Source organism: Chamaea fasciata, unplaced genomic scaffold (genome assembly GCF_029207755.1).
Source record: "Chamaea fasciata isolate MVZ Bird 193981 ecotype frontalis unplaced genomic scaffold, bChaFas1.0.hap1 SCAF_18, whole genome shotgun sequence".
Classification (NCBI taxonomy): Eukaryota; Metazoa; Chordata; class Aves; order Passeriformes; family Sylviidae; genus Chamaea; species Chamaea fasciata.
This window is the reverse complement of record NW_027094103.1, coordinates 1,732,682-1,753,286: the sequence shown is the minus strand read 5'-3', so window position 1 is coordinate 1,753,286 and position 20,605 is coordinate 1,732,682. Positions and strand designations below refer to the sequence as shown.

The following is a 20,605-nucleotide window of genomic DNA, read 5'->3' as shown; positions in this document are numbered from 1 at the left end:
GGTGTCCCCAGCACAGGGGACAGGCACTGCCCTGCTCCTGCTGCCACCCCGGGGCTGGGACAAGCCAGGTGCCTCGGGAAGATGCTCCATATGGATTATTCCTACATGTTGGCCACGTCCTGCTGCATCCACCTGCTCTGCAAACATCCATCTCCTGCTCATCCCCAGTGCCAGGAGCCCACCTGCCTTTCCAAAGCTGGGGAATGTCAGAGGAGCCGCCTGGACGCCGCTCTCCCGAATCCCGCCCGTGCGGAACATCGAACAATCAATCCACCAGGTGGATGGGAATCGCTACAAGGGGAAACATCGTTATTATCAAGGTTGCAGAGCAGCAGAATTAATGACCCATCAGGGCCTATTTAGGATCAGCTTAAATGATTCAATCTCAGGCACAGTCTAAGCACGGGCTGCTCGCTGGGGTGGGGGTGGCAGAGACCTCTGCTCCCAGGTTTTTGGAGGTCTGGGATTCAGTTTTTTCCTTCTCTGCCCTCTGGTTCTGGGTTTTTGGACGTCTGGGATTCAGTTTTTCACCTCTCTGCTCTCTGGTTCTGGGTTTTTGGATGTCTGGGATTCAGTTTTTTCCTTCTCTGCCCTCTGGTTCCAGGTTTTTGGAGGCCTGGGATTCAGTTTTTCACCGCTCTGCCCTCTGGTTCTGGGTTTTTGGATGTCTGAGATTCAGTTTTTCACCGCTCTGCCCTCTGGTTCCAGGTTTTTGGATGTCTGAGATTCAGTTTTTCACCTCTCTGCCCTCTGGTTCCGGGTTTTTGGACGTCTGGGATTCAGTTTTTCACCTCTCTGCCTTGATGGCCCCAGCTGGGTGTTAGACTTGGCCAAGTGCCACAGGGAATATCCCATTGTCACTGGAATTCGTAATGTGGGATGGAGAAAAACACCCCCAGGATAGAAAGTGTCTAGAGTTAAAGTTGGAGGTAACACCGGGAAAAAGGAAAAGAAGAAAATGGGGATGTGCTCTATCACCAGTTCACATCTGAACTTCACGTCTGGCTTCACCCAGCCAGGAAATCCTCATCCCAGTCTGGAAAAATCCCCCCCAAAAACCACCTCAGCGCCAATGGGGCAAAAGGGAAGGAAACGAACCCTCAGAAGGCTTTGAACCACCAGGAAAACACCCACAGCTGGAATGTCACTGCAATAACACAGAACGAGGAGAATTCATGGGAAATTTAGCCAAAATCCAGCTGCCTTGAGCTGGAAGAGCCTGGTCCCAGCCCAAACCTGACCTAGGTGCGCCACAAAAATGTCCTGTCCTGTCCAGCAGCTGCTCCACGCTGGAGCTCAGCACGTCCCCAGCGCTCAGCCAGGTTGGGTCATGCTCTGATCCACCCTCTCCAGCTGCTTCCCAGAGGATGTTCCTTGAGGGCCACGGAGTTCATGGATCTGGCCAGACAGCAGCGCGGCAGAAGGAGCCACAGCTGGGAAGGAGATGAGGGCTTGGGCTCAGCTCCCCTTGGCAAGGGCCAGGGGACAAAGGGTGGGTCAGGGGATGGGTCTAAGGAGGGGTCCAGAGATGAAGGGTGGGTCAAAGGACAGGCCTGAAGACCAAGGATAGGTTCAGATGGGTCAGGAGAAGAAGGATGGGGTAGAAGATGAAGGGTGGGTCTAATGAGGGGTCCAGGGATGAAGGGTGGGTCACAGGACAAAGGGTGGGTCAAAGGAGGAAGGATGGAGCCAGGGGTGGGCCTGATGAGGGGTATGAAGGATGAAGGTCCAAGGACAGGCCTAAAGATGAAGGAGGGGTCCAGATCTGGGTGAAAGGATGAAGGATCTGTCTAAGGATGGGCCGAAGGACAAAGGACGGGTCTAACGAGGGGCCCCAGGATGAAGGGTGGGTCCAAGAACAGGTCTAAAGACAAAGCATGGGTCGAAGGATGGGTCTAAAAATGAAGAATGGTTCTAAGCACAAAGGAAAATTCCAAGTACGAGCCAAAGGATGAAGGATGGGCCTAATGAGGGATCCCAGGATGAGTCCAAGGACAGGTCTAAAGATGAAGGATGGGTCTAAGGATGGGTCCAAGGATGATGGATAGTCTAAGCACAAAGAAAAGGTCTAAGTACAGGTCAAAGGACAAAGGATGGACCAAAGGACAAAGGCCAGGTCTAATGAGGGATCCAGAGATGAAGGATTGTCTCAAGGGCAGGTCTAAAGATGAAGGCCAGGTCGAAGGATGGGTCCAAGGATGATGGGTGGCTCTAGGCAGAGGTCAGAGGGCAAAGGACAGGCCAAAGGATGAGCCTAAGGATAGAGAGCATCCACCCCAGGGCAGCTCCCGCCTCCAGAGGTCCACTGACACCCCTTCCAAGGGTTAACACTTGAGCTGGCCTTCTGTTCCCCAACTAATGGATTTTTAAGACCTCCCATTCCGAGTTTGTTTCTTTCCTGGCTCCTGGCTGATGGATAATCATTAACTATCCAGGAGAGATTCCAATGGCCCGTGGAATTCATGAGGTATTAAATGGGCATTATATTATCAGCCACTCTCAATGTTTTGTTTCCGTTTCAGGACCATTCCTGAGATGTTTATGGGCTGTGGATTTATGGAAGTCAGGGGATCTTTTCAGGAGTAATGTTCCGTACCTCGGAGTTACGGTCAGCAGCTGGAGACTCCATGAAGGGAAATTGGAGGCTGGGAGCTCCAAAGAGCAAAAAAAACTTAACCCGTGCCTCAGAAGGTCTTGGCACACAGAAATGATGGATTAAAGGCTGGGAATAAGATCCAAAACACAACATTCAAAGGAGTTTATGAGCTGTCATCGGGAATCAAGCAGTACACGGTGGCCTTGCTCTGGAGGGGACCCGGTTGCTGCTTCTGCTGTCACAAATAAATGGTGGTGTTTTATTTTCTGTCTGTGCTGAGGTGGAAAAATCCTGAGGGCTCCATTCCATCAATCCCGACCCACAGCTCATGGGGAGACTGATTTCTCCTTCTGCCAAAGTCACCCCTGGCTCCCCAGAGCCCGTTTCACCCCATCCTCCGCTGGGGAGGAGATAAAGGGACTTGGGACAAGTGACAGGACACAGGGAATGGCTTCCCACTGCCAGAGGGCTGGGATGGATGGGATACTGGGCAGGAATTGTTCCCTGGGAGGGTGGGCAGGCCCTGGCACAGGGTGCCCAGAGCAGCTGTGGCTGCCCCTGGATCCCTGGCAGTGTCCAAGGCCGGGTTGGACATTGGGGTTTGGAGCAGCCTGGGACAGTGGGAGGTGTCCCTGCCCATGGCAGGGGTGGGACTGGATGGTCCTGAACGTCCCTTCCCACCCAAACCATTCCATAAATCAGCCTGAGGGACACCAACCTGTCTCCTGGGAGGGTCTCAGAAGGGTCCTTGGTGAGAACAGGCAGGATGGGGGAAATCTCCACCCCAGATCACTCCAGGAGATCCCACCCAGCACCTGGGATCCCAGGAGCGGCCTCAAACTCTCAGCTCTCCATGTCCAGCCCCTCCTTCCATGCTGGAACAGGACACAGGGAACAGAAAGCCCCAGTCCAAAGCAACCCAAGAGCCCAGGGGCACAACTAAAACCAGAAGGGGTTGATCAGGGAAGGCCCCAAATCCTCCTCCAGGGCTGAGCTCCCTCCCGCAGGAAGCACAGAGGACTCCGACTTCAGAAGTGTGACATTAAAAAACCCCCTGTCCTCAAATTCCACGGCCATAAAATAACAATTAGCTGAGAAGAGCCTGAAAATATTTCAATTTTAATCCACTTTTTATCTGTGCCGGGCATTTTCCACCTCATCCAGGCTAATAAACAGCTCCCACTCCAGCAAGGCTGTGCTGGAAAAAAAAAAAAAAAAAGAGGGGAAAAAGACAAAGCTGCCTCTTTAACGCACTAATTACAATCCCAAACCGCTAATGGGATTAGCAGGCAGGATTTAGTGGTTGTCTCCTGCAAAATCATTAAGTGCCATTAGAGAAAATGAACTTCCCTGCTTCTCCAAGAGGTTTGCAGGAATCCGGATCCAACCCGGCGCAGCGGCCCCTGGAGCACAACGGGGCCCAGTCAATATTGGCTCTTCCCCTGAATAATTCCTCAGTCAGGAGCTGGAGTTGCCCAGCGCCACTGGGAAGAGAGCACTGGAGACACTGGGAAAACTGGCTGGTGTCAGGCAAAGGAATTGTGGAATGGTTTGGTTGGGAAGGACCTTAAAGCCCATCCAGTGCCACCCCCTGCCATGGGCAGGGACACCTCCCACTGTCCCAGACTGCTCCAAGCCCTGTCCGACCTTCCTTGGACATTCCAGGGATCCAGGGGCAGCCACAGCTGCTCTGGGCACCCTATGCCAGGAAGGTGGAGAGCGATGAAGGCAGAGGGGACATCACTGTGTTTGTGTCACTCCTGTGACATTTCCATCCCCACGCCTTTCCCTGCTCCTTCCCTTTGCAGGGAATTCCAGGCATCCCATCCCCTCACTGGGGATACAGCGGCCAGAAGATTTGATGGTGTCTAAAGCTGGTGTCCCAGCTCCATGTCAGGGTGACCAGGAGTGCTGGAAGGTGTCCCTGCCCTTGGAATGAGATGGGCTTTAGGGCCCCTTCCAGCCCAAACCTCAATTCCTTTGATCCTTGCCTGACTGTATCCCATTTTCCCAGCGTCTCCAGTGCTCTCTTCCCAGGGGTGCCGGGCGACTTCAACTCAAGATCATCCAGTGACCAACCTGGGGGTCGAACAGGGGAAGCTCTGCCCTCATGGAGATCTTCTCCAGCTGAGGGCAGAGCATGGATCGGAGGCTGGAATGCCGACAAAAGCAGGAGAAGGGAGAGGCCGCTCCCCGGGAATGCGGGGATGCGCCCTGGGGACACGGGGATGCTCCTGGGGACAAACAAAGCAAACACTTCTTTCCAGTGCCTAAGCACGAGGGGGAGGGTGGCCCTCCAGGAGGCATTTTCCAGCTGAAGTGGATTTGTTCCCAAAAGCTAAAAGCCTTTGGACACCAAAATTCCCAGCTCAGGGGAAAAGGGGGGTGGATGATCACCCTCATGGGGTGCAGTGATGGCTGCCACAGCCCGGGGGACAAGGGACGCCGCGATGCCGAGGCCACCAGACACATCTGCCACCCCCAAACCCGCCCTGGTTCCCTCTGGCCCAACAAGGGGAGCTCCAGGTCAGGCTCTGGGAGCACCTCAGGGGATTTAACCCTTCCCACGTTCCAGCTGGAGCTGCCCAAACATCACAGACAGGCCGGAGAGCCTGAGCTGTGCCAGGGCATCCCTGCTTCCTCCACAGCCCTCAGAGGACTCTTCCCAGGATTCTGGCACAGCCTTTTTATCCTCAAGAACTCCAAAGTTTGGGACGAAAATAGCAGGTTTTCCTCAGATCCTGTTTTGGGAGGCAGCTCTATCCCAAAACACCCTCGAGAGAGGAGGTGATGTCCCAAAGAGGCCACCAGTCTCCTCTGCCACCCCGCGCCATGGCAGGAGAAAGGTTTTCCGAGCAGGGCCACCGAAAGGGAAGGGAAGGGATGGAGAGGGAATGTGGTGCTGCCAGGGAATGCTTTCCCTGCACAGCAGCAGCCTCTGCCGGCACCGGAGGCGCAGAGCAGGAGCAGCGGGGATGTGGCAGAGCCTGGAGAGCGCGCTCCCGACACCGCCAGGGATGGAAAAGGTCCCGGGGGGTCTCCAGCACATAAACCGTCCTCTCCATAAGGATTTATAAGTCCATACACCCACTTTTCAGCTGGAGGGTTATTATTCCCGTCTCTCTCCAGCAGTTCTCACGGCCATCCCCGTGCAGCAGCTGGAAAATCCAGCCCTCCCATCCCACATTCCAGCACGTCAGCCAACGATCCCGGAGCCCCCTGGGTGCTCCCCATCCACCCCAAAACGAGACCCCGGGGGAGCAGAACCGGCACCATCCCACGACATCCCCGCGGCAAGGAGCTGCGGGAAGGAACTTCCACACGAAACCTCCGAACAAGACGCCGACATTTAGGGAGGGATGCGCTTTTCCCGAGGCGCTGGGGTGAGGTTTCTCCCCTCCAACGCCCACCAGCACCGGGAAGCACCACTTACTTGGGGGTGTGCGCCTCATCCACGCGGTGCCCCAGCTGGAACTCGTGGGATTTGCTCCGGTGCAGCGCCGTGAATCCCGGGATGAGGTGGATCAGCTTCCTCGACGAGGGCGGGGGCGTCCCGGGGGGCTTCAGTTTGTTCCTGCGGCGCACGGGCGGGGTCCCCGGCGGCGTCATGGTGGTGACGATGTTGGGGGTGCGCGGGGGGGTGTGCGCGGCGTGGCGCTGCCGGGGGGACGGCGGCAGCGAGCGGTGGCCGGACTCGAGCGGCGGGCACAGCCCCGGGTGGCCCTCCACGGTCAGGCGGTCCACGTGCGTGTACACGGGCCCGTGGGGCGCGGAGCCGGCGTGGCAGTGATGCTGCCCGCACTTGGGCTGGACCTTGGGGCTCGCGTGCGTCCTGCCCCAGGGTCCCGGCTCCGCGGGGCAGCCCGGGCTGTTCTCCTTGCCCGGCTCCGTGCTCGGCCACTGGATGGTCCAGTCCTGCTTGGAGAGGCTCCCGCCTGGAGAGAGCACAGAGAGGCGGCCATGAGGTTGGGGCAGCAGCTGGGAATTCCCTGCTCAGCCCTGCGGGTGTTAAAGATCCCATCCCTGCAAGTGTTTGAGGGTTGGATGGAGCTCGGAGCAGGTTTGGTGGAAGGAGACCTTGCCCGCGGGATGAGGTGATCCTAAAGGTCTCTTCCCACCCATATTCCACGGCTGATTCTCTCCTGCCACTGCGTCCCAGCAAGAAGCTGCGCTGTGTTACAGAATCTTGGAATTGTTGGGGTAGGAAGGGACCTTAGGGATCGTCTCATCCCACCCCGGCCATGGGCAGGGACACCTCCCAGTGTCCCAGGCTGCTCCAAGCCCCAATGTCCAACCCGGCCTTGGACACTGCCAGGGATCCAGGGGCAGCCACAGCTGCTCTGGGCACCCTGTGCCAGGACCTCCACAGAGTCTTCCCTGTTCCTTCCACAGGGAAGGAACAATTCCTGCCCAGTATCCCATCCATCCCTGCCCTCTGGCACTGGGAAGCCATTCCCCGTGTCCTGTCCCTCCAGCCCTTGTCCCCAGTCCCTCTCCAGCTCTCCTGGAGCCCCTTTAGGCCCTGGAAGGGGCTCTGAGCTCTCCCTGGAGCCTTCTGTTCTCCAGGTGAGCACGCCCAGCTCTCCCAGCCTGGCCCCAGAGCAGAGGGATGAAGACCACAGAGATTCCCACAGGATCATCCAGTGCCACCCCCTGCCATGGGCAGGGACACCTTCCACCATCCCAGGCTGCTCCAAGCCCTGTCCAGCCTGGCCTTGGACACCTCCAGGGTTGGGACACCCACAGCTTCTCTGGAGATCCCACTCTGGAGCCTCAGCACTCCAAGCGAGGGATTTGCCAGGGGTGGAGGTGTCCCCACGTGTCCCCACCGTCACCTGCTCCCGCTGCCACCCCCAATGGTGGCACTGGGACAGTGACACCCCTCCCCTGGCCCAGGCTGCTGCCCCATCTCACCCCCATTTGTGCCATTTGTACAATGAGGGGGGCTGTAATTAACGAAGGCTCCTCTCCACTCCTAATTATCCATCATCACCTTCGGACCATCCCAGGCGTGATCCAAGTGGAATTTGGTCCTTGATCCCAGCCCAAGGCGCCTTGACTGAGGCCTTTGGGTTGTCCCCATGAAGGAAAACCCAAATCTCATTTCCAGCACCTCTTTCCCACTCGCTGGTTGGATTGGTAATTGGATCCTCTCCCCTCACTCCGGCCTTTCCGTGGGAATGGTTCAGTTCAAGCTCCAGAGGAGAAGGAAAGGCTTGGGAAATGAAAGGTTTGGGTTGAAAGAAAGCTGCAAGTCAAGGGGTAGAGGATGGGGCACGAGGAGTTTGCTGGAATCATTTTCTGGGAGCAGAACATTAAAAAAAAAAAAAAATTAAAAAAAAAGCCAAAATAATTGTTAAATGTGAAAGAATTAACAGTAAAAAAATTCCCGAATAATTGTAAGGTATTTTTTAAATAACAATAAAAGATTCCCAAATAATTGTAAAATATTTTTTAAAAATGTATCAACAACAAAATAAAAATATAAAATAATATTAAAAACTTTAAAAATAAAATTAATTCATTTGCATGAATAAGAAATTAATGTAAAAAAATTATCTTATTTTTTAGAAATTAAATTTTGTTATTTAGAATAAGATATAATTAAAATAATCATTTAAAGGCTTTAGATAAAATTATTTAAGTGAAATTCAAAAGAAATCAAAATAAAGTAAAAATAATAATCAAAAACTCTAAAAAATAAAACAAATTAATTAGAATCAATAAAAATACAAATTAAGTAAAAGAAATAAAAATGTTATAAAGTTAATTAGAATAAATAAGAAATGAAAATAAATAAAATAAAAATTTTAAATGTTAAAAAATAAGTTATTAATTAGCAAGATGAATAGGTGAAAATGAACTAAGCTAAAAATAGGAATAATAAAAATATTTACAAGAAAAATTTCAGAATCTGAAAAATCTCAGCGTATGCAAATCACGGCGCGCTTATGCAAATCCTGCTCTTCCCATTGGCCGCTTCGCTCGCCCTGATTTGCATAACACCGAGCCGGCCCGGCGCTAATTAGCGGTGTTAATGAGGATGGGGTGCGGATCTCCCTGCGGCCCCGTGTCCCCGCTGTGCCCCGTGTCCCAGCTGATGCTCCCGGGAATAAAAACGACTCCCGGCCCGGCGGGAGAAGGCGGGAACACGTCGGGAAGCAGGAAGGAGGCGGGTAGCGAGCATTGCGCTTGATGGGATCAGCTTAAACCGGGAATGCGCTTAAGAGGGAAAAAAAAAAAAAAATAAAAAATAAAACAACAAAAATATCCCAAAGCTCCTCTTGCTCCAAAGCCTGTTAAAGGCTGGCGGATTCCGCTCCCTCCCGGTGCTCCCCCGGCTGCTGCTGCCGCGCTGATTCCCAGCTGGAAAACCACGGGAAGAGCCGGCACGGAGGGAAAGTCGCCTCTGCCCCTTGACGGCCTGATTGCTCCTCAAAACTTCGTCGTGTTGTTTAGATCCCAAATATTAGTTATTTTTTGGATCTCAGCCCCAGCCACCCCCCAGTCCCAGGGGCCGCCTCTCCTGTCCCTGTGGATGCTCCCTTCGGATGAGTTCGGCTTCATGAATCCCCTCAGATCCCTCCCTCCGCCCCATTTCGTCAGGGAAACTTTTCCCAAACCACTCGATTAAAAACCAACAGGAAAACAAACTCCCGGGAAGAGAAGGCAGCCCTGGGATGCAGCTCCTGGATCCAGAGATGGAAAAACCCCACCTGTTTCCCACCCGTCCCAAACAACAAAGAGCAAGGCTTGCTTTGTTTTCCTTAAAACGAAAGGTTGGGAATAACTGGATATTCCCATGGGAGCTGGCGAGGCAGCCCTGAATCCCAGCTGCTCCTCGGGATGCTCCCAGTGCTCCTTCCCTTTCCAAAAGCTGTTCCCAGAGGAGCAAACCGGAGATTTTGGAACGCCCAGGGTTTTTTGGGAACCCTCCCAGTCCCAGCACCCACATCCCTCTGGAACAGACACTGGAATCACCCAGCTTGGCAGCACGGGGATATCAGGAAGATCAACTCTTCCCTCCTCTCCAGCACACCAGCACAGCTCCCAAATTCCCTCCAAACCGGGATTTTTCCTGCTTTTCCCTCACTGCTCCTGACCCCACCTGAGCCCACACTGTCCCCAGGCCACCCTCAGCCTTCCCAGGGCTCATAAATATTCCATTCCCGCTCGTTTTTCCCACTAGGACACTTAATAACCTCCACACATCCCTCAGCAGTCACAGCCCATCAACTCCTCAGGCCACAGCTCCGCTCTGATTTTATATTAAATTAATATTAAGTTAATCCCACTCTGTGATCAAACCCGATAACAAAACCCCACTCCCACGCATCCACATCCAAGGAAAATCCGATCCAGCCTTGTTAACGCCACAGAGCAGGGGGGTTAATGTGGGTTTGCCTCTCTGATTTATGGGATGCTCCGGGGTTTTCCCTGCCGGGCCCGGGATGCTCGGCTTGGGAAGCGCCTCCTTTTCCGAGCCCATCCTGGCAAAATCCATCTCCATGAAACAGCCTCCAGCTCCTCGCTCAGGCAGGGGCGGCCTGGGAAATTAGAGCCTTCTAATTAACGACTCAATAAATAAAGATGGATGGGAAAGGTTAATCCGGAACCTCATTCCTGCTTTATGGATACAAATCTTGGCGTCTCGGAATTGGCCGCTGCGGCTCCTGCCAAGGAATTCCAGCTTTTAAGGAGGATGCGACTTGCCCATTAATTGCATTTTTAGGATGAGGACGATGTCTTGCCTCTCAAGGAGATAAAATGCAGCTGAAATGCAGATTAAAAGGCATTTCTGAGGCAGTTGGTGCATCCAGGGCTCCTTTGGGGGGGCTGTCATATCCCAATGGATGGAAAATCCCAACACTGCATCCAGAGAGAGCATCGCTGCCGTCCCGGGATGCTTTTTATCCCCATCCTAAAAACTCCTGGACAGCTCCTCAGGGCTGTGCCAACCTCACTGTCATGGCCTCTGCTCCTGCTCTCCCAGGGAATAAAAAAGAGAGGGAATTCCTGGGATGGAGCCGTTTGCTCGGCAGAGGAAGGGAACAGGGAGCCCATCTGGTGGAGCTTCTTGCACCCAAATCCTCAAGAAATTCCGGGAGATTCGGTCTCCTCCACTGCCTGGGAGCTCCTGCACTCCTCAGGGCTCTGCCTGTCCCCTCCCTGTCCCCAAGGCTGTGTCATCCGTGTGACAACGCATCTCCAGCATGGCATGGACCCACGGCAGCTGGCATTTCCAAGGATCCCGATCCTCCAGGCCCGGCAGAGCAGGAATGGCCATGGCAGCATCCCGAAGGGACGGAGCAGCCGCTGCCGCTGGGAGCAGAGGGATGATGGATGGAGTTAAATGGAGCGCCGGGAAAGACAAACACTCCATGCCCGGCTGGCTCTCTCCTGCCGGGATCCAATGGACCACCAGGAACGCTGGCAGCCCCATCAGCTGCCCCATTAGGGAGCAAATGGAGCAGCAGCATCCCACAGACCTCCGGCACTTCCATCTCCTCCAGCTGGAAAACTCTGGAGGAACCAGAGAAACTTCCCTGCAGCTGCCGAGACAAAGGCCAAGGAGGATTTTCCAAAGCTGGGAATTCCCTGGGCCAAGAGGGCACAGGGGGAGAGTGGGATTTGTTTGGAGCAGCCTTTAAAAGTCAGAGGTGTTTAAACAAAGAGCAGCTGAGAGCCTTCCCGGGGCTCCCAGGGAGGCACGGCCGCCCTTCCTCAAATAGCAGAGAGACTGCACGGAAATGCCGAAGGGAGGGAGGCAGGAGCTGGATTTAGGGAGCTGGAGTGGGGGGATAATCCCTAGGGACTGGCAGGCGGGGCTCAGACAGCCTCACCTCGCCCCACTGTCCCCAGCACAGAGTGGCACTGCCACTTGGTGCCATGTGGGAAGCCTGGAGTGGATCCAATCACCAGAAGTGCCGGACGTGGCCAAGGTGTCTGCAGGCAGAAGCTGGGAATGTCTCCCTCTCTGGGACATTCCATGCTCTGGTCCCACAAAGCTGCCCCGCCTTGAAACTGTCACATCACTGTGACACAGCGCTGTCCCCCGCTGTCCCCAAGGGCTGCGCCACACCTGCAAAGCCCAGCTGAAAACCCAGCAGGGCTCATTCCCCGCCTGCCAAAATCTGGGATGCAGCTGTGCTGGAGGAGACCCTCCAGAGGGGACGGGAGCCAGGCAGAGGGCTCTGGGGTCCCCAAATTGTGGGGGTCTGGGGTCACAGGGGGTTGCTGCTGCCCCAGAGTCACCACCCCCTGTGCTGGCAGTGCCCCCCCCGAGCTGGCACCACAGTTGGTTCTGTGCCATCCATGGGGATGGGCTGTGCCAGAGGGGCTGGAGCGTGTCCAGGGCAGGGAACGGAGCTGGGGAAGGGAATGGAGCCCCAGGAGAGGCTGAGGGAGCTGGGAAAGGGGCTGAGCCTGGAGAAAAGGAGCCTCAGGGGGGACCGTGTGGCTCTGCACAACTCCCTGAGGACAGCCGGGGGGGTCGGGCTCTGCTCCCGGGGAACAGGGACAGGAGGAGAGGGAACGGCCTCAGGCTGGGCCAGGGGAGGCTCAGGGTGGATATTGGGAACATTCCTTCACGGAAAGGGTGGTCAGGGTGGCACAGCCGCCCAGGGCAGTGGGGGAGTCCCCATCCCTGCCGGGGTTTAACAGCCGTGTGGATGCGGCACCCGGGGACATGGGGCACTGGTGGCCTTGGCAGTGCTGGGGAATGGCTGCACTCGCTCCTGAAGGATCTTTTCCAACCCAAACGATTTCGTTGTGACCCATCAAGGCTCGGCTGGGACACGCCGGTTCCGGCGGCCCCGGCCCCGCTCTGGCCCCGGTGGCGGCGCAGCGGCAGCCGGAGCGGCTCCGTGCAGCGATCGAAGAGCGGAGCTCTGCTGCCACCGCCCGGGGACCGCGCAGCCCGCACCGCACGGCGCCGGGAGCCGCGCAGCCAGCGCCGGGAAGGGCGGCCGGGGCTGGGGCTTTCCCTGGGAAGGGGTCTGGGAACGGGGGGCTCCGCTCTGAGCCAGCCGGGGAGCGGTGCTGGAGCTGCCGCGTGTCAGAGATTCCCCCTGACCCCCCTGACTGAGCTCCTGCAGGAACGGGGCGTCAGGGGACCCTGTAAGAGTCACGGAATGGGCTGGATTTGGAGGGGCCCTCATCCAGTCCCACCCCTGCCATGGGCAGGGACACCTCCCACTGTCCCAGGCTGCTCCGAGCCCCAGTGTCCAGCCTGGCCTTGGACACTGCCAGGGATCCAGGGGCAGCCACAGCTGCTCTGGGCACCCTGTGCCAGGGCCTGCCCACCCTCCCAGGGAACAATTCCTGCCCAATATCCCATCCATCCCTGCCCTCTGGCAGTGGGAAGCCATTCCCTGTGTCCTGTCCCTCCAGCCCTTGTCCCCAGTCCCTCTCCAGCTCTCCTGGAGCCCCTTTAGGCCCTGGCAGGGGCTCTGAGCTCTCCCTGGAGCCTTCTGTTCTCCAGGTGAGCACCCCCAGCTCTCCCAGCCTGGCCCCAGAGCAGAGGGGCTCCAGCCCTGGCAGCATCTCCTCCTCTGGCCTCACTCCAGCTCCTCCACATCCTTCCCATGTTGGGGACCCCACAGGCAGGGGCAGCTCTGCAGGTGGGGTCTCACCTGGGCAGGGCAGAGGGGCAGGATGCCCCTCTCCTTTCCTGCTGCCCACGCTGGGGGATCAGCCCAGGGCAGGGAGGTTTTGGGGTCCCAGCTCTCACCCCCCAAATCCTTTTCCCAGGGCCGCTCCCAGAGCAGCTCCAAGATGTTCCCTGCAGGAAATGAGTTCCCAGGCAGCCCCGGGGGTGCAGCAGCTCTGCCAACACCTGCATTAAAGCCACACTCCCGGTGCCACAACGGCAGGACGGTGTCACCCAGCCCGGCCGGCCCAGAGGTCACTCACCGGACTTGTGGACGCTGCGCAGGCAGGACAGGGACGCGTTCAGCCGGGCACACTCCTCGCTGTTGGCCCCAAACTTCTCCACGGTGGCACAGACCTGGTCATCGGTCATGTCCAGCAGATCCTCCAGGCTGAGCTGCCCGGGGGCGATTTCCTGAGGGAGGAATGGGCCAGGAATGAGGGAGGAAGGATAAACCACCCTGGGGCATCCTCTGAACATCGGGGAACACCGGGGAGAATCCGTTTTCTTCAGGTCATGGACCCAAACCCAGCCGTTTTCCACCTGAATCTCCAAGAAAACCCGGAGGAACTTAAGTTTTCTCTCCAGTTTTTCTAGTTTTAGCTCTGTCCACACCCAGCTCAACAACCGGGAGCTCCAGGAAAACCAATCCCTGATTGGGAACACGCAGCTCCATCACATAACTCCCTTTTCCCTGGAGGTGGGATTGCCTTTGGCTGCCAACCCCTCGCTGCACCCCTCCAGCTGCAGGAGGTGGCAGGAGGACACTGATGGGGACACGGGGCATGTCCCCACTGCCGAGGGGTCCATGCGACACCCACGGGGTGTCCTCGCTGCTGGGCGGGGTCAAGAATCCACAGCCCCCTGGGAAAAGCCCCGTTCCTTTTCCAGGTGGGAAGGCCCAGCCCGTACCTCCATCACCTCCTTACGGATGTCGACGATGCGGAACCAGTGCAGGAGCTGGGGAAATCCCTCCAGTTTGGCATTGCGCTCCTGCAGGGCCACCTTCCTCTTGCAGGACAGCTGCCGGCTGAAATACTTCACCAGTTTGCTCTGGAAAAGAAGAGAAAGTCCTCGTGGGATCCCCCCGCTGGCAGCTGGGGCTCAGCTCTCACCCTGCCCCATCCCAAGGATCAAAATTCTGCCCCAAAACGCCCCTGCCGAGCTCCTGCAGCCAAGAGCATCCAGGTTTGGTGCCCAAGAGGGGAATTTCCCTCCCCAAAAATCCCTTTATCAGCTCCTTCATCCCCAAGCCAGCGCTGGGGTCTCGTTCAGGGGGTGGAGAGCCCTTGGGAACTCCCAGGGGGGTGTGAGGGGGACAGGGGGGACAGGCACCACTTTTCCCACAAGCACTGCCCCATCCCAGCGCTGTCCAGCCGCCCACAGGACACTTTGCCCACTTTTTCTCCCAGCCTCATGGCCAAGGGACCCCTAAAGGACACAGTCCCCTCTCCTACACCCAGGTTTGGTGCCAAGGACCCCCCAAACATCCCTCAAAAGCCACACTCCCCTCTTTTACACCCCATTAAAACCCTACAAGGGGACGAGCCACAGCATCACATCCCGAAGCTGGAATGTGGCATTTTCTCCTCATTCCCCCCTCACCGACCCCAACCTTCCTCCTTCCTTCCTCCCTCCCTCTCTGCTCCTCTGTACCCCTATCCCTGCTGGGATCATCCCCAAAATCCCCCAAATCCCCCAAACCCTCGCACCCCGGGGCCGAAGCCGTTCCCAGCCGCAGTCCGGCAGCTCCCAAAATAAAGCTGCTGAGCGCCTGCCCTCCTTTCCCGGGAATATAGAGCAGGGCTGGGGAGCTTCTGGGATTTCCTGCTCCTGCTCTCCCAGCTGGGTGATTCCCCGGCGCCGGCAGCACTAGATGGTGCTGTGCCCCTGCTCCTGCACACCCCAAAAATAGACGGGTGAAATACGGGATGGTTCGGGATAAGGGACAACCCCAGGGTGGGATTTGGGAGTTTTCCCGTCTCTCCCGGTCCTTTCCCTCTTGGCACTCACTGGTGACACCCACAGGGGGTGGCATCACCCCCCAAATCACCCCCCAGGTGGGTGACGGCCCTGCCAGGAGCTGGGGACAGGGTTGTCACCCCCCTGGCAGCTTGCCCCCATCCTCAGCCTGGCTACCAGAGATTAATTCCTGAAAATTAACCGCCGAAAATGAGGCAGGAACAGCAAAGCCCCACCTGGGGGGCTGCAGGGAGCCCTCAGCTCTGCAGAGCCCAGCCCCACTTCCAGGGTGGATTTTTAAGGAACAACGCTCCCAAAACAGACGATCCAAGGGTTAAGGATCAGCCTGGATCTCGAATCCCAAACACGCTCCTGGCGTTTGGAGCTGAAGCAGCCCCAGGCACCTTCAACACACCCAGAGGCAGCTCCTGTCTCCCCAGAAATGCCCTTGCATGGACACGACTGCACCAAAACACCGGGAAAAGCAATTCCTAAAAAAAATCCACATCCTGCCCCCAGCCTGTTGTCCATTCTGCCTCTCCAGGTGGGATCCCGAAGGGAATAAAGGTGATTTCTGAGCCACCACGGCATCCCCAGCGCCAAAATCAGGGGTGGGAACAGAGCTGGGGACAGGGACAGGGCAACCCCCACCACCATCGTGCGGAGGCGAGCTGGGAATGGGGAAAGAGCGGGGGAAATGGAGGAAATTTCATTCCCAGGTGGGGGAAATTCACCTCCACACGGCCCTCGAGGGACAGGAGGGGTCATTTTCAACCCAAAAGAGGACCCCGCTGGGACCCCTAGCTGCTCTGGTCCATGGATTTGCTCCAGCCAGGGGGGAAACAAAAACCACCGCAAACCCCCTCTGTGAAATCCAAGAGCCCTCGGCTCTGCTGGGGCTGGAAAGGGGAGGGACGGAGACGGCCCCATCCCGCAGGAAAAGCCCCGTCCCGCGGCTGCGGGGCTGCTCCGCCTCCCGCTCCTCCCGGGATGGAGCAAATGTGGGAAATGTTCCTGCCGTGGCTCAGCCTCCCCCTGCTCGCTCCTCCGTGCCTCAGTTTCCCCAGCTGGAAGCGGGCAGGAGGCACAAGGAGAGGGGTGGGGATCCCGCGGATCCCCTCTCTTGCTGCTGTTGGAATTGGCCGCTGGTGCAGCTGGGGATGCTGCTGGAGGGGATCCAAAGCTTTTGCTTTCCCACCTTCCCAGCGCCTGTCCCTGCCCCAACTCTGCCCGGGGGGAAGGCAGGAGCGATGCTCTGGTTTGAAGGAGAGAAACCGCGGGGATTCCCTTCTCCTTAGAGGCTCCAGCAGCTCCTGGAACCCCCCAGCTCCTTGGAAAACAACGTCCCTGCTGCCCCGGGGGCGGGCCGGGCACAGGAGCGATGTCCCCACTCCATGACACCTTGGGTGACCCCGGCAAGGCGAGGGGTTGGGATCACCCAGGGCTGGAGCCGGATTTCCCAATCCCAACCCTTCCCATCACCCCGAGCTGGAATTTCCCTCGGCTCATCCCAAACCCAACACGGCGGCGAGCGGCGGCTCCCCCCACCCCCGGCGGTCTCCAGGGAGCGGGAGGGCGGCTGTTCCCCCCTGGAATGGGATCCTTGACGTCAGCCGGGCTGGCGACAGCACCGGCCCTGCCTGGAGACCGGGACAGGCGGTGGAAAATCCAGGAGGGGGAAGTTCATTCACCTGGCACCCGGTGAGCAGTCGGGAATGCCCATCCCACCCCATCCCATCCCACCCCATCCCACCCCACCCCATCCCATCCGGATCCATGTGGGATGCCTTCACGCCATGAAGTGAGCATGATAACCCCCTAAATAACCCCCTGCATATCTTTTTCCATGACAAGAAACCCGACCGGAGCAGCTTCCCCCAGCTCCCACCGAGGGGTTTGTTATTCCAGAGGCACCTGGAGCAGCCTGGGGCAGGGGAATTCTCTGCCACGGTTCTGTTTTCCCTCTCAGGGCTCTCCCAAGGTGCTGTTGGGCTTGTGAGATGTCTCTGGCTCTGCGCATTCTTTATTTCGGGAGATGCTAAACGGTCCCTGGGGATTTTGCTGGGAATACAGGAGCTGAAATGTCTCCATCCAGCACCCTGGGAGGATCCAGTTCTGGGAGAAGTGCACTGTGCTCACCCGTGGCATGAGACACCAGAGAATCCACACGTTCAGACAGTGAAAACCACAAAATCATGGAATGGTTTGGGTTGGAAGGAGCTTAAAGCTCATCCAGCTCCACGCCATGGGCAGGGACACCTCCCACTGTCCCAGGCTGCTCCGAACCCCGTCCAGCCTGGCCTTGGACACTGCCACGGATCCAGGGACAGCCACTCCACAGTCTGTGGAAGTTTGGGAATGGCCACAGCTCTTTCCTTGGAGCCTCTTCCCATCCTCACCACACAGCAGCCAAAAGTATCCTGGGAGAGTTCCCTGTTCCCGGCAGGAGCACGGCAGGCCTGGGAGAGGGAAGTGCTGATCCTGAGGTTGTCCTGGGAGCCACCCATCAGTTCCTGCAGCCCTGACCCACATTCTGACATTGGGATGGGGTTTAACCCCGCAGACAGAACGGTGCTGTGGGGCAGTCGGGAATATTGCCCAGCTCTGAGCATACTTTCCTTCTGCTGTTCCCAAATTCCACCAAACGCAGCACCCCTTATCTGTATTTACACCCCAACCCCAAATTTAGAGCCATAAAGACCAACTGCCACACTTGGACCGGGATAAAACCCCACAGGCCAGGCAGGGCTGAGGGATGAACACTCAGCTCCTTCTGGATGCCGCCCCATAGGAAGCAAACCAGTCTCGATTCCCACCCCAGGTGTTTTATCCCAGCTGCTGCCTTGGCTCCCACTGGAACCTGTCCCAAGGCATAAGCAAGACCCAAAAATCCTCCCAGCTCCAAGGACTGCCACTGGAATCAGGCTGCAGCCGTGGTACCCATCCCAAAAACGCTGCACGGCAGGATGCAAGAGGATAGGAGCTTAAGGTGGCTTAAAACAAAAAAAGAAGGGAAAAACTACTATTAATCCAGCAAAATCAGGGTTTAGCCTATGAAGATTAACCAAAAAAACCGGGGTTCTCCCATTTTATTCCAGGCTGGGGCTGACACAAGGGCTGGGCACTGTCCCCAGTGCCCTCCCACTGCCACATCCCAGGTCACCCCTCCCTTAGCCATGGCACTGCCTGGCCCCGCTCTGCTGCCACCAGATGGGAAGGGAAGAGGTGCTGAGCGAGGCCTCGGAGTCTGTGTCACGTCCTTGGGACGTGGTGGTGGCAGCAGGGACTCAGGGACACAGAGACTCGGGGACTTGGGGACTCAGGGCCAAGCTCCGCTCCCAGTGACGCCGGTGGCAACCCAGGACAACGCAGGAGCCAGTCCAGGGCTGGCATCGGGAACTTGGCCCTGGATTCACTCCCCTTGTGGGAATCACCCTGGGTTTGAGGTGACAAACAACCAGAGAGTGTCAGCAGGGGCGTTCTTGGCTGGAACATCCCAAGCTCCCTGTTTGGGGTGTTTTAGGGATGGCAATGCCGGGGCTCCCCATGGCTGGCACGGAGTGATCCATAGGGGCTGGAGAGGTGCTTCCCTGTGAGCATTTGTTGGATAACATCGCCCTGACCACCTCCAGGCCCTTCATCCAGCCCCAGCTGGGCTGCCCCAGTGGCACCGGGATGCTGGGAAGGAGCATCCCACCATGCTGGCTCCACCACGCCCCGCTGCTCCCCTCCATGTCCACGGGACACAGACAGGGAGCCCTCAGTGCTGACCTCAACGAGGCCATCGCTCCGTGTGGGATGAGCTCCTGGAGTCCCGCACCTCCTGGCAGGTTCTCCTGGGGATTTCGAGCCTGCCTGCATCCCCAGAAGTCTCCAGCACACCCCAAAACTCCTGTTATCCCTCTCTCAAGGTTGCTCCAGGACCAACAGCTCCCAGCCCCCCACATGGAGAGTTGGGATGGGACAGGGATCAAGGGGAGGTGACAGCAGGATGGGAGCAGGAATGTGCACAAGTTGGGATGCAGAGCAGGGAGCTGCACCCCAAACCTGGGGTCTCCCCACGAGTGGCACAGCAGTGACGTGGTGACACCCCAGTTGTCCCACAGAACTCAGCGGGAGCAAAAGCAGCAGGGCAGGGTGTTCCAGTCATGGCCCAGAGCCAAGAGCTGCCCCACAGAGGGGCTGCGGGACCAGCTGGAAGGCCTGACTGGGATCAGGCTCTGAAATCCCCCCACCCACCGCCCCAGCTCCGCGTCAGCCGCCCCCACAGCCCCAGCACAGCCCCGCTGGCGTCTCCCCAGGGTCACGGCCTCGCTTCTCCTCGCTCCGTGCCAGCTGCGGGGATCCCACTCAGCCTGGGAATCCCTGGCCATTCCCTGCCCACCACAGCCCACCGACCTCCTACTGAACCCTAAATTCACCCCAGTGGGGGCTCAGCACCCTCCAAGGGGAGCTTCATCCCCTCGGAGGCAGGAGCAGGGAGGGGAGGAGGCAGCCGGGCCAGGGGGCCGCTGCCTGGTGGGAGGGATGCAGGTGGGGCAGGGGGATGCAGCCAGCTGGGACAGTCGGAGCCTGCTGGAAGGGATGCAGGTGGGCTGAGGGGATGCAGCTCAGGGAAAGGGATGCGGCCAGGCCCAGGGGATGCAACCCCGTGGAAGGGATGCAGGTGGGTTGAAGGGATGCTGCCTGGTGGAAGGGATGCAGCCAGGCCCGTGGGATGCAGCCCGCCACAAGGAATGCAGGTGGGCCGAGGGGATGCAGTCTAGGGATGTAGCCAGGCTGGGGGGATGGAGCCAGGCAGCAGGGGTGCAGGTGGGCCGATGGGAGGCAGCCCGGCTGGAGCAGCAGCTCGGAGGAAGGGATGCGGCCGGGCCGGGGACCGCGGGAAGGGGGAAGGGATGCAGGTGGGCCGGGGGATGCAGGTGGGCCAGGGGATGCCGCCTGCCGGGCGCTGGAAGCCGGGGGAGGGACGCGGCCGGGCCGGGGGCTGCCGGGGGATACCGGGAGGACACCGGGGGGCTGCGGCCGGGGCCGGGCCCCCCCGGTGGGTCCCGGCAGGAGGGTTCGGTGGTCCCGGACCCACCTCGGGGCCACCTGCAGAGCGCGCAGCCTCACTCGGGCGCACCGCAGCGCCGCGGGGGAACCCGCCGCGGCCCGGGGGGGGGGGGGGAGACTGATGGGGGGGTGTTGATGTTGGGGGGGGTCGGCGGGGCCCGTACCTCCAGGGTGCGGATCTCCTTCTGCGTGAGGTCGTTGGAGGCGGCGCACTTGGTGCGGAGCCCCTCCAGGTTGGAGATGCTGATGTCGATCATGTTCTGGACCAGCTCGCACTGCTGCAGCGCCTTCTGCAGACTCAGCTCCTGCTCCTCGCTCCTCGTCATGTTGTCCTCATCCAT

General features: G+C 58.1%; 1 protein-coding gene across 3 annotated transcripts in view; it reads right to left on the bottom strand.

Moving 5' to 3' along the window:
• KSR2 (kinase suppressor of ras 2) overlaps positions 1–20,605 on the bottom strand; it is an 86,297-nt gene extending 65,692 nt beyond the window's left edge. For all 3 annotated transcript variants that reach the window (XM_066199644.1, XM_066199646.1, XM_066199645.1), the window contains exons 1-4: positions 20,429–20,605; positions 14,160–14,300; positions 13,511–13,661; positions 6,030–6,531 (exon numbers count right to left, since the gene is read on the bottom strand). In XM_066199644.1, the coding sequence (XP_066055741.1) occupies positions 6,030–6,531; positions 13,511–13,661; positions 14,160–14,300; positions 20,429–20,605 (971 nt within the window). The remainder of the gene's footprint in view (positions 1–6,029; positions 6,532–13,510; positions 13,662–14,159; positions 14,301–20,428) is intronic.